General features: G+C 40.2%; 1 protein-coding gene across 4 annotated transcripts in view; it reads left to right on the top strand.

Annotated features, from left to right (window-relative positions):
• Positions 1-12,999, top strand: part of Ctcf (CCCTC-binding factor) — a 48,185-nt gene that overhangs the window by 22,201 nt on the left and 12,985 nt on the right. For all 4 annotated transcript variants that reach the window (XM_052729693.1, XM_052729694.1, XM_052729692.1 and 1 more), the window contains exons 3-5: positions 5,008-5,797; positions 6,266-6,436; positions 9,227-9,360. In XM_052729693.1, the coding sequence (XP_052585653.1) occupies positions 5,017-5,797; positions 6,266-6,436; positions 9,227-9,360 (1,086 nt within the window). In that variant the 5' untranslated portion in view covers positions 5,008-5,016. The remainder of the gene's footprint in view (positions 1-5,007; positions 5,798-6,265; positions 6,437-9,226; positions 9,361-12,999) is intronic.

Here is a 12,999-nt window from a genome sequence, read left to right as displayed (position 1 = left end):
TAAATTTGAGGAAATAGACTTTAGTTCTGTTTTGTGTTTTTTGACAGGATGTATTGCATGGTGTTACCTGAAGTAACTTAAACAAATGTTCATTCACCTTAGGTATGGTGCTAACCACAATCCATAGAAATTAATCCTCTTAGTTTGAGTTCTGTGAACCAATTGGTGAGTTTATTAGGGTTACTTACAGGAACATGGGTTACTCAAAGACACCTATGTGAACAAAAGGTCCACCACAGAACTGTTCCTTGCCCAACTTTTTTTTTTTTTTTTGGTTTTTCAAGACAGGGTTTCTCTGTATAGCTTTGCGCCTTTCCTGGAACTCACTTGGCAGTCCAGGCTGGCCTCGAACTCACAGAGATCCACCTGCCTCTGCCTCCCGCGTGCTGGGATTAAAGGCGTGAGCCACCACCGCCCGGCACCTTGCCCAACTTTTGAAGGCAGCCCTGCTGAAAAGTTTCTCCCTGCCAGTAATTGTGCACTACTTATAGAACCTTGAAGAGGGAGCTTATAAATCTTGTAACTTTCTTGAGCCATTAAATCTCATGAATTTCCTGAGTCTTATGTTTCCTTAGCTTCTTGTGTCTTCTGAGACTCCCTATTCCATCATGGATTTCTATGATGCTTCAGTTGAAAAAAATAGATACATGACAGTTTTCAAATAGCCCAGGCTAGCCTTGAAGTTGCTGTATAGCCAAGGCTGACCTCAAACTCCTCCTGGTCCTCCTGCTTCTTCCTCCTGAATAGCAGGATTACAGTGTACATCACCATACCCAACTATTTTGAAACACTGTCAAGCATAAAATATGTGCTTTATTTTATTAGCAGACGCATAATAGTGATGGGCCTCAGAACCTTAGGAAACTTTACTGTCCTATGAATGAGCTGGATCTGAAGGAACTGAGAAAAACAACAAGGAACAGAACAAGGAGGGAGGTGATAGAACAGTGTTTGGGTGAAAAGACAAGTTTTGTTGTGTTGGTAGTTTTGTTTTTTGTTGGTTTTGAAGAAGTATTGTTTTGAAGCAGGATCTCTCTATGTAGCTTTGGCTGGCCTAGAACTCGCTCTGTGGACCAGCCCAACCTCAAACTTAGAGAGATCCACCTGCCTCCCAAGGCTGGGATTAAAAATTTGTGCAACACATCTTTCACTTTGGGTGGGAAGGAGGCCAATACCGGGATTGAATTTAGGACCTCGTAAGTGCTAACCAGGTGCCTTGACAGTGAGCTGTGTCCTCAGTCCTCTTTTTCCTTCTTCTTCTGAGATAGAGTTTTATATCAGCCTGGTCACATTACCTTTCTCCAAGCTTAGCTTATTTTACCTTGAACTCTTTATCCTGAATCAGGTCATGGCTCTTTCTCTAGGTTATATACTGCCTTCCCACAGTGCTAGCACAGATACAGTGCCTGCACAGAGAATTGATGAAGTACATCTCTAATAAAGTAGCAAAAGACTAGAGCAAGAACAAAAAGTGCTTTAAATTGTTGTTTAGCAATAACCTTTTATATATGCTTGTGGTTTTTGTTAGGTAACAGTATTACTTTAAATTACATGATTCTCAGACTCATTTTACTATTAGTTGTTTTTTATTTTTGGATTTATTTTATGTGTGTGAGTATTTTTCCGGCATGTATGTTTGTATACTAGCTGTAAGCTTGGTGCCTAAAGAGGTTAGAATAGGGAGTCAGATACCCTGGAACTGGAGTTACAGCCAGTTTCGAGCTCCATGTGGATGTTGGGAACTGATCCCAGGTCCTCTGGAAGAACAATAGTACTCCTAACCAAGGGGCCATCTCTCCAGATCCCCATTTTACTCCTTAAAATTTTTTTTTTTTTTTTTTTGGTTTTTTCGAGACAGGGTTTCTCTGTGTAGCTTTGCGCCTTTCCTGGAACTCACTTGGTAGCCCAGGCTGGCCTCGAACTCACAGAGATCCGCCTGCCTCTGCCTCCCGAGTGCTGGGATTAAAGGCGTGCGCCACCACCGCCCGGCGTTTTTAAATTAACTTTTACTCTGTGTGTGTGTCTGTGTGTGTGTGTGTCTGTGTGTGTGTGTGTGTGTGTGTGTGTGTGTGTGTGTGTGTGTGTCTGTGTGTCTGTGTGTGTGTGTGTGTGTGTGTGTGAGAGAGAGAGAGAGAGAGAGAGAGAGAGAGAGAGAGAGAGAGAGAGAGAGAGAACCATAGGACATGGAAAAGCCAGAGGACAATTTGTATGAGTTGATTCTCTCCTTCTATCTACTACATCCTGGGCATCAGACTTGGGTCGTTAGGACTGACAGCAAGTACCTTTACCTCTGAGTCATCTCACTGGTCCATTATTTTACCCTAGATATTCCCAAGATTTAAGAGATAGAAACTGGAGACAGGCATGATGGCAGAGGCAGTCAGGTCTCTGTAAGTTGAGGCCAGCCTGGTCTATATGGTGGGTTCCAGGACAACTAGGGATATGTACAGAAACCCTGTCTCAAAAATGAGCAACTTTATGATAGAACACAGAGGCCCTTTTTCTATTATCAGCTTGATACAGTATAAATTCTTATCCTAATAGTGAAATGTTTGATTGAGGCTTGCCCAGTAATTGAGTAAAACCAAAACTTATCATAAGCCACAGCCAACCTAGGGTCCCCCCTGCTATGTAGCCTCCCTGGTTCTGTGGGTTGCAATCTGATGTTCTTTGCTTTATATCTAGTATCCACTTATGAGTGAATGCATACCATGTTTGTCTTTCTAGGTCTGGGTTACCTCACTCAGGATGATATTTTCTAGTTCCATCCATTTGCCTGCAAATTTCATGCTGTCATTGTTTTTCTCTGCTGAGTAGTACTCCATTGTGTATATGTACTACATTTTCTTAATCCATTCTTCAGTTGACGGGCATCTAGGTTGTTTCCAGGTTCTGGCTATTACAAATAATGCTGCTATGAACATAGTTGAGCATGTATGTTTGTGGTACGATTGAGCATTCCTTGGGTATATGTCCAAGAGTGGTATGGCTGGGTCTTGAGGTAGATCGATTCCCAATTTTCTGAGAAACCACCATACTGATTTCCACAGTGGCTGTAAAAGTTTTCATTCCCACCAACAGTGGAGGAGTGTTCCCTTTGCTCCACATCCTCTCCAACATAGACTGACAGTGACCCTTTTAATTCTAAGCACTCAGGAGTCTGAGGCAGGAAGATCAAGTTTGAGGCCAGACTAAAAGAAATTAAATATGATGGAAGAGAGAAATGGAATTATTACTCAATGAATATAAAATTTCAGTTATATAAGATGTATTAAGTACCTCTAGAGATCTATACAAAAACACTTAATAATAATATAGTATTGTGCACTTTAAAATGTTAGGGTAGATTTTTTAAAAATTATTTATTTATTGTTGTTTTGTTTTTGTTTTGCTTTTTTGGAGACAAGGTTTCTCTGTGTAAGAGTCCTGGCTGTCCTGGAATTTGCATGGTGGCCTCAAACTCCCTGAGATCCACCTGCTTCTGCCTCCCAAGCGCTGGGATTAAAAGGCATGTGCCACCACTGCCCAGCCTAAAAAATTTGTATCTTATTAATTTATATATATGGCTGTTTTGTCTGCATGTGCATCTGTGCACAACTTGAATGCATGATGCCTTTATAGGCTAGAAGAGAGTTGGATCCCCTGGAACTGGAGTTGGAAATGGTTGTTAGCTTCCAATGGGAATTGAACCTGGATTCTCTTGAAGATCAACCAATGCCCTTAATTACTAAGCTATCTCACCAGCCCCTGAAAGATAAGTGTTCTTACCACCAGGGGCGACATGAAGAGGAGAAAGAGGATGATAGCAATGCAGGGACACTTTGGATATATTTAATGCTTTGATCATGGGAATGCTAGCCTAAATGTATGCATGTCCAAACTCATAGAGTAAGCAGTGTACCCATAAGTTTTTGGTTCTTCGAGACAGGGTTTCTCTGTGTAGCTTTGGCCTTTCCTGGAACTCACTTGGTAGCCCAGGCTGGCCTCGAACTCACAGAGATCCGCCTGGCTCTGCCTCCCGAGTGCTGGGATTAAAGGCGTGCGCCACCACCGCCCGGCTTAATTTTTTTTTTTTAAATTGGCAGAAAAAAATGGGTAGTGTACAACATTTTGAAATATCTATGTGTTGAGAACTCTTTAAATTAAACTAATTAGCATATGTATTGCCTCACTTAATTGTGGTAAGAGCACTTAAGTAGACCATTGATTATTTTCTGTATGTTGTATAATAGCTATCTTGAACTTTCTTCTTGTGACTGAAATTTATTTTTTTTTTACTAATGTGCCCCAGATGTGTAAGTTTTAAACTAGCTTTACTGATAATTTTTAATATAAATGTCCAGAGTTGAAGTTTCTAGTGTCCAGTGTCTCTTTGTTGTTTGTGATTGGTTCTCATTGTGTAGCCCAAACTAGTCTCAAACTTGATCCTCCAGCCTCAGCTCTGCAAGTGCTAGTTTTATTGTTGTGTGCCACAATACCTAGCTCTGGCAATTTTGACTTGTGCCTTATATGATTTCATCTGATACCATTAATGATATTACCCACCCCAGTAATAACAACTAAAATATATCTCTAGACCTTGCCAACTGTTTTTGGAGGCTAAGTTCCCTCGGATTGAAAACTTGAGTCTATAGGTTGTGGTTCAGTTTTCCCATTTTGTTCTTTTGAAGATTTATTTTCATAAGAAACCAGAATTAATAGTGATTATTCCTCTTAGACTGAACTTCACTTCTGCAGTATATTTTAACACCCACTGCCACCAGGTTTCTGTTCATTGGGAGTATGATCTAGAGTCTTGATCAATTTCAGATGTTTTGTTTTGATTGGCAAGATTTATAATGTAGGTGGTAGATTTTTTTTTTCTTCCATCAAAGAGGCAGGTATCTGTTGAGCAACCATTGATGGATGCCTAATTCATTCACCAAGGAGTTTTTAGTTTAAAATGTGTATGGTTTTATTTTTGCAAATATTATCTTAAATAACAATTTGTGTTCTTCCTTAATAAAGGAAGGGGAAATGGAAGGTGAGGCGGTTGAAGCCATTGTGGAGGAGTCTGAAACTTTCATTAAAGGAAAGGAAAGAAAGACTTACCAGCGACGTCGGGAAGGGGGCCAGGAAGAAGATGCTTGCCACCTGCCCCAGAACCAGACAGATGGGGGTGAGGTGGTCCAGGATGTCAACAGCAGTGTACAGATGGTGATGATGGAACAGCTGGATCCTACCCTTCTTCAAATGAAGACTGAAGTAATGGAGGGTACAGTGGCTCCTGAAGCAGAGGCTGCAGTGGACGATACCCAGATCATAACCTTGCAGGTTGTAAATATGGAGGAACAGCCCATTAACATAGGAGAGCTTCAGCTTGTTCAAGTACCTGTTCCTGTGACTGTACCTGTTGCTACCACTTCAGTAGAAGAACTTCAGGGGGCTTATGAGAATGAAGTATCTAAAGAGGGCCTTGCAGAAAGTGAACCGATGATATGTCACACCTTACCTTTGCCTGAAGGGTTTCAGGTGGTGAAAGTGGGGGCCAATGGAGAAGTGGAGACACTAGAGCAGGGGGAGCTTCCTCCTCAGGAAGACCCTAGTTGGCAAAAAGACCCAGACTATCAGCCACCAGCCAAAAAAACAAAGAAAACCAAAAAGAGCAAACTGCGTTACACGGAGGAGGGCAAAGACGTGGATGTGTCTGTCTATGATTTTGAGGAAGAACAGCAGGAAGGCCTGCTCTCTGAGGTTAATGCAGAGAAAGTGGTTGGTAATATGAAGCCTCCAAAGCCAACAAAAATTAAAAAAAAAGGTAAAATGAGTTTATCTGTAATGGTCTTGTAAAACCATTTGGGGATAAAGGATACAACAACCTGTGTGCAAGCTATTTTGTTAGATTAAATGCCCTGGTTTTGGTTTGGTTTTTTTGTTTTGTTTTATTTTGTTTTTAAAACATCTAGCAGGTGCCTGGGCTTTTAATCAGTACAAAAGAAAGGTTTTATTTGTGTTTTTACATAGTGAATACTGGTTTTGTTTTGTTTTTTAAGTCATAAAGAGACATGAGTATATTAATGTTGTGAATTAATTACTTAGATTGACTTTGATTATAAAAGGTTGATAGGATATAATTGTAGTTTGGGATTAACCTAAAGCACTAGATTAATGTAGACCAGGTTGGCTTTGAACTCACAGAGATGCAGTAATGTCTTTCTCTAGTGCTGGGATTAAAGACATACACTGAAGCACACTTTAACATGTATATGTTTTGTTTTGCATATAGGTGTAAAGAAGACATTCCAGTGTGAGCTTTGCAGTTACACATGTCCACGGCGTTCAAATTTGGATCGTCACATGAAAAGCCACACTGATGAGAGACCACACAAGTGCCATCTCTGTGGCAGAGCATTCAGAACAGTAACCCTCCTGAGGAATCACCTTAACACACACACAGGTGCTGGATATAAATGTGGGGCTACAGCATAACAAAGGTTAAAACATAGTTTTTAAACTATCCAGGCTTACTGGAGGAGGAGATTGAAGAATGCTATTTTTGTTCCTCCTTATAATATCTGTGGTTTTTTACATGACAAAATTCATAAAGACTTTTTATCATTGTGTTGCTGAGGATTTAACAGTGACAAGAAATGAGATCCTAAAGTCCAAGGCAACCAGTGAGAAAGAACTCTAGAAATAGGAGTAAAATCCTACCTATGTTAAAACTGGCTTTCTTTTTGTTTGCTTGTTTCTGGTTGCTTTATCTCAGAGAAGGTAAGTTGTTCGAAACTTATGGATAGAGAAGTATAAAGATCATTCTGGAAATTCATTTATTGTTCAAGTATAAAATATTCTTTAATACAGTGTTCTGATATTAACTTCATGTTGGGTATGGCCAGATTCCAGTGAAGTGACTGCATACTAGACCTCTCTTAGACTCTTATGCTGGCAATTTTTTTTTTGTCAACTTGAAACAAACTGTAAAGTTATCTGAGAAGAAAAATGCCTTCATTAAGATTGGCTTTATGGCCAGGCGACAGTGGCGCACGCCTTTAATCCCAGCACTCGTGAGTTCGAGGCCAGCCTGGGCTACCGAGTGAGTTCCAGAGCAGGCTCCAAAGCTACATGGAGAAACTCTGTCTCGGGGGGACAAAAAAGATTGGCCTTATGCTATCATGTGGGGCCTTTTCTTAATTATTCATATGGCAGGGTCCAGCCCATTGGGTGATGCCACACCTAAGCCAGGTAGGAAAGCAGGCTGAGGGCTGGAGAAATGGCTCAGAGGTTAAGAGCATAGGTTGCTCTTCCAGAGGTCCTGAGTTCAATTCCCAGCACCCACATGGTGGCTCACAACCATCTGTAATGAGATCTGGTGCCCTCTTCTGTCATGCAGGCATCACATTGTATACATAATAATTTTTTTAAGAGAGAGAGAGAGAGAAGAAAAGAAAGCAGGCTAAGCAAACCAGAGGGAGCAGTCTAGTAATTATAGTTCCTGCCCTGACTTCCTGTGACCTGAGAGTTGTAAGCTGAAATAATTTTGGTCATCGCGTTTTATCATAGCAGTAGAAACCCTAAAACAGTTCTTTTCTGGAGGCTTTATCTTTTTAGCCTAAGTACTTGGTTGTAAGTCCTCTCACCCAAACAGTGTTTTTTCCATATTCTCTACTTCATTCAGGGTAGGTATTCCTCTGTCTTTAAGTGGTGACTATTGGTTTTGATTTGATACACTGGTTGTCAGATAAATTAGTCAGTTGTCTTTCTTTACAAGTCATATAAATTAGATAATTAATGGATTGTCTGTTGCTTTCCAAGTAGTGTGCTATATATTGGGGTGTTTTTTGTCACCTAGTCACGTTATAGCACACATTTACATATAAATGTGTCTAGTACTTTGAAGAAACAGTATTGTTCTTTGATAGGATTTGTCAATGTGTATGTACATTGACATGAATACTTCTGTCTTGCACTGTACTTCAGCTATGAAAAGTTCATTCTGTGGTTATCCAGAACGGATTTGGTAAAACTTATTCAGGCAGTTATCCAAGTCTGCAAAAGTCAAATGCATATATGCTAGAGTGCCACTTCATGGTGAAGAATGAGCTTTTCACTTTCTAAATATGCTTATATTGCATTCTAGGGGGGCATTCTTTGGGTTGTTTGTTTGTTTTATTTAGATAGTGTCTCTCTATATAGTCCTGGAATTCACTCTGTAGACCAGGCTGGCATTGAACTCAGAGAGATCCACCAGTGTCTGTCTCTAGTGCTGAGATTAAAGGCATATACACCGTGCCCAGCTTCTAAGGGATGCTCTTGCCTATAAACTTGTAGCAAATGAAAAATGACTTGGTTAACATGGACCTTGAGCAGAAGGACATAGGTGGTCGTGTAGTACAGTCTGATGGTCATCCCTGCTCCACAACAGTGTCTGCTCCTTTGATAGTTGTCATTGCTGGTTTCCACCAGAGACAGAGCTCTTTTCTTCCCTCAGTAACACTGGGTACAAAACAGAAGTTAAGTTTTGACTACTTTGTTCTGAGGTGAATGCTGCTTTCCTTCTCTTGGTAACTTTTATCTTCTGTGCCACCAAATTATATATACTTCATAGAAAGAATTCCTTCACTCTCTCCTAGCTCAGTGGTACTAAAGAAGCAACTTTGATGAGTAAATAAGCATTCCATTCAGTTTTCTTAATTACTGTCATTTTTCCAGTGATACTGCCCTCTTCATACTTCATCTTTTTAGAAAGTCATTTTTGTAGTTGGGCATGGTGTCTTGTAACTGTAATCCTAAGCATTTGGGAGGCTGGGGCAGTAGGATTAAGAGTTCAGGGGTGGCCTGGGTTGTATATTTATATATTGAGACTCTATCTTTAAAAGAGAGAAAGAACAAAGAAAATTTCTGCAGGTGTCTCCTGGAGCTCACACTATAGACCAGGCTGGTCTCCAACTCAGAGATCTATCTTCCTTTGCCTCCCAAGTGCTGGAATTGAAGGCATGCACTACCACTACCCAGCTGAGAAGGATTTTTCTATTCAAAGGCACTAGATTCAAACAATTAGCAGAAACTGAAGTTTATTTAGCTTGTGTTCTTACATCTTAGAGACTAGTACTGAAAATTCATTCAAGCCTTCCTGTAGCTTGTAGAGCTGCTTTCAACTTATGCAACAGCTTTGAGTCACACATTGAACCCTGTCATTTACTGTGTGCCCTTAATTCTTTCTTCCTGTTATCCCTCCTTCTTTTAGGTACTCGTCCTCACAAGTGCCCAGACTGCGACATGGCCTTTGTGACCAGTGGAGAATTGGTGCGGCATCGTCGTTACAAACACACCCATGAGAAACCGTTTAAGTGTTCCATGTGTGATTATGCCAGTGTAGAAGTGAGTGTCTAGTTATTTTTTTAGAGATTTCTTAGACTTTTTTTGTGTGTATATGTGTAAGAATACCAATTTTTCAGGGCTGGGCATGCTAGTGCACACCTTTTAATCCAAGCACTTGGGAATCAGAGGTAGGTAGATCTCTGAGTTCAAGGCCAGCCTGGTGTACATAGTGAGTACCAGGACAGCCAGGGCTATATAGAGAGACCCTGTCTCAAAGAAAAAAAAAAAAACGATCCTATATATTAGTACAAGAAGATGCTCCCATACATTGAAGAAATAACTGTACCCAAGTCATTTAAAAATGGAAAGTTTGGTGTATATCTCTTTAATCCTAACATTGAACAGGCTGAGGATTGTGAGTTTGACATTACCTTGGACTGGGTATTGAGTTTGAAGCCTACTGAAATATATCTAAGACTCTGTCTTAATGATTGCAATGATGGAAGTGTGGGGTTGGAGCTATAGATCAGTGGTATACTGCTTGCTAAGCAGCAGCATTCATGAGGCTTTGAATTTGATTCCCATCACTTAGAGAAAAAGAAGGAAGGTAAGAATGGTTATTGACTTCATTAACTGAGTCTACCTTATTACCAAAACTGGATAAGGATACTACCAAAACGGGGGAGGGGGAGTTGTATGAAATTAGTAAGCAACCAAATTTGATATTATATTGAAAAATAATTCGTTCGTTAAGTATGTCTAAAACAAGACAAGTTCAGCAGTGTATGTTACTTTATAGGAAGCTAGAAAAGGGACAGTATAATTCAATTCTCATCACTGTGTGAAGTTCTAACAAGACTGGAAAAGCCAGAGTAAAATCCGTGTTAATTAACTCTGAATCGTGGAAGTGATCCATCACGCCTCTAATCCCAGCACTCCGGAACTGAGGCAGGTGGATTGCTGCAAGTTTTAAGCCAGCCTAGGCTATAGAGTGAGACCCTGTCCAAAAAAAAAAAAAAATTAGGATCTTAATGCTACTGTTTTGTTGTATTAAAAATTATAGCTAATTGGGGCTAAAGAGATGGCTCAGAGGTTAAGAGCACTGGCTGCTCTTCTGGAGGTCCTGAGTTCAATTCCCAGCAACCACACGGTGGCTCACAACCATCTGTAATGAGATCTGGTGCCCTCTTCTGGTGTGCAGGCAGAACACTGTATACATAATAAATAAATCTTTTTTTTTCTTTTCTTTAAGAATTAGAGCTTGAAGAAAATATATTATAAATAGGAAGACAAAATTATCATTCTTTCTTTTCTTTTTCTTTTTTTATAATTTGAGACAGGGTCTAACTACTTATGTAGACCAGGCTGGCCTGGAACTCAAGAGAAATCTGCCTGCCCCTGCCTCCTGAGTGTTGGGATTAAAGACCTGTTCTCCACACCCAGCTGTGTGGTTTTTTGTTTTTCTTTCCTATTTATTTATTGGGGTGGGGAGGCATTCCTGCCGTTTCTGTGAAATGTGAGGGTCAAAGGAGAACTTCCAGGAATCAGTTTTTCCTTCAGTCATGTGGCTCTTGAGGGTCAAACTAGGTCATCAGCAATTGCATTTGCCCACTGACTCTTGGCAATCTTGGCATCTTGCCAATCCCCCAAAATACCATTTCCTACAGATTTTTTTTTTTAAACCTTAGGGAATATCAGTGGTATTAACTGAAGACTTTAGAATAGGAAGAATTCAGTGAAGAGAGACCAGATATAAAAGAACTATACAGAAATCAAAAATTTTTTGTATGACCCAATGGTTGAACCCAGAGCCTTAAGCAAGAGACTAGTGAGCTATCTCCATTCCCCACACATCTTGTACGTACAAGTTGTGTATCCCTTATCAGTGATCCTTGACACTAAAGGTGCCTTAAGAGTTCTTCCAGGTTGCCGGGCGGTGGTGGCGCACGCCTTTAATCCCAGCACTCGGGAGGCAGAGCCAGGCGGATCTCTGTGAGTTCGAGGCCAGCCTGGGCTACCAAGCGAGTCCCAGGAAAGGCGCAAAGCTACAAGAGAAACCCTGTCTCGAAAAACCAAAAAAAAAAAAAAAAAAAAAAAAAAAAAAAAAAAGAGTTCTTCCAGGTTTTGTTTTTTGTGGTTATGGGTTTGGGGGGGTTAAGATTTATTTTTTAACTCTGTATGTGTGTAATGATTGGGTAAACAGGAGTGCAGGTGCCTGCTTGGGCCAGAAGTTTGGATCCCTAGTAGCTAGAGTTGCAGAGGTTGGTTGTGAGTTACTATGAACCGAGAGTGGGTCCTTGGAAGAGTGGTACACACTCTTAACCACTGAGCCATCTCTAGAGCCCCCTTTGTTTTGGATTTTAGAGTATTTGCATAAATATATTAACATCTTGGCAAAGGGACTCAAGTCTAAGCATAAGCCTGTGCACATAAACTGAAGGTAATTTTATGTAGTTACTTATGGTGTACCTATGTTTTTTACTGAGACCCATCACATGAGATCAGTATCAAATTTGCTATTTACTAGTGTCAGTTCTTAATTTGGGGGCTTAGTGTAGATGTAGCTCAGTGGTAGAGTATCAGGCCCTGTGTTCAATCCCAGCACTGTTAAAAGAGAAGTGGGTGATAATAGTTTTAGACCTCTGAGTATTTTTCTTTCTTATTTTCAATTGGGAACAGACAACGTATACTAAGAGTAATAGGAACTGTGAAACCTTGAGATGCTTCTCATTCTGATAGTAGTGAAATGACTTAAGTAACAGTAAAACCCGTTTCTGGGATATCTTCAGACAGAAGAGGTTACAAATTTTTCCAAAGGGCATGAATAAATGAAGATTACAATTTGATCCAAAATTTTACCAGCAGAATAAATGTGAATGTCAAGTTAAGAAAAATTTGAAATGTAATGAGGGATGGGTGCTGTTGAATATTATGAGAGTATGTAGTAATCAGGTAGGTGTAGGGGTAGGTGTGCAAAGGTGAATGGTAGAGCATCACCTAGCCTGTAGGGAGCCCTGGTTATGGATGGCAGTGAGAGAGGAAGAAGGAGATTGAGCAGTGCTGCTGAGACAGTCACTTGACCACTGAGCAAATAGGAAATTTAATGTGTAATTCTCATGGGTGTGGGAGAGTTTTTCTCTTAAAATCAGAAAACTTTTTTCCAGAAGATTCAGACAGACAATTATAAATGCTTGAAGTACTTCTTAGAGTCAAATTTGAAACTCATAGTTTGGGATAGGGTATTTACCAAGAGACAGAAAGCATGGCCAGTGGCAAGGAAGAGAAGTGAGAGACTCTTAGATTTCAGCCTGTCTAGGAAATACTAATGAGAGGAAAGAGGGTGGGGGAATTAAAACATGAACTTGGAGTTGAGTTTTGTAGGAAATTAATATAAAAATAGGCATGGATTACTTTTTAAAGTTTTGTGAAAAGTTTCAAAGATAGAAATAAAAGGAAGGGGGCTAAAGAGATGATGGCTCAATAGTTAAGAGCACTGACTACTCTTCCAGAGGACCCAGGTTCGATTCCTAGAACCCACATGGCAGCTCACAAGTGTCTGTAACTCCAGTTCCAGGGGACCCAACACCCTCACGCAGACATACACGCAGGCAAAACAGTAATTCACATATAATAAAAATAAATAAATACAAGAAAGAAATGAAAGGAAGGACTGGAGATGTGGAAATGTTGCCTAATACA

Source organism: Peromyscus californicus, unplaced genomic scaffold, assembly GCF_007827085.1.
Source record: "Peromyscus californicus insignis strain IS unplaced genomic scaffold, ASM782708v3 Scaffold_8__1_contigs__length_139910024, whole genome shotgun sequence".
In the NCBI taxonomy this organism is placed as follows: Eukaryota; Metazoa; Chordata; class Mammalia; order Rodentia; family Cricetidae; genus Peromyscus; species Peromyscus californicus.
Note: the sequence above shows the minus strand (reverse complement) of the source record. Positions and strands in the feature narration are given on the sequence as shown.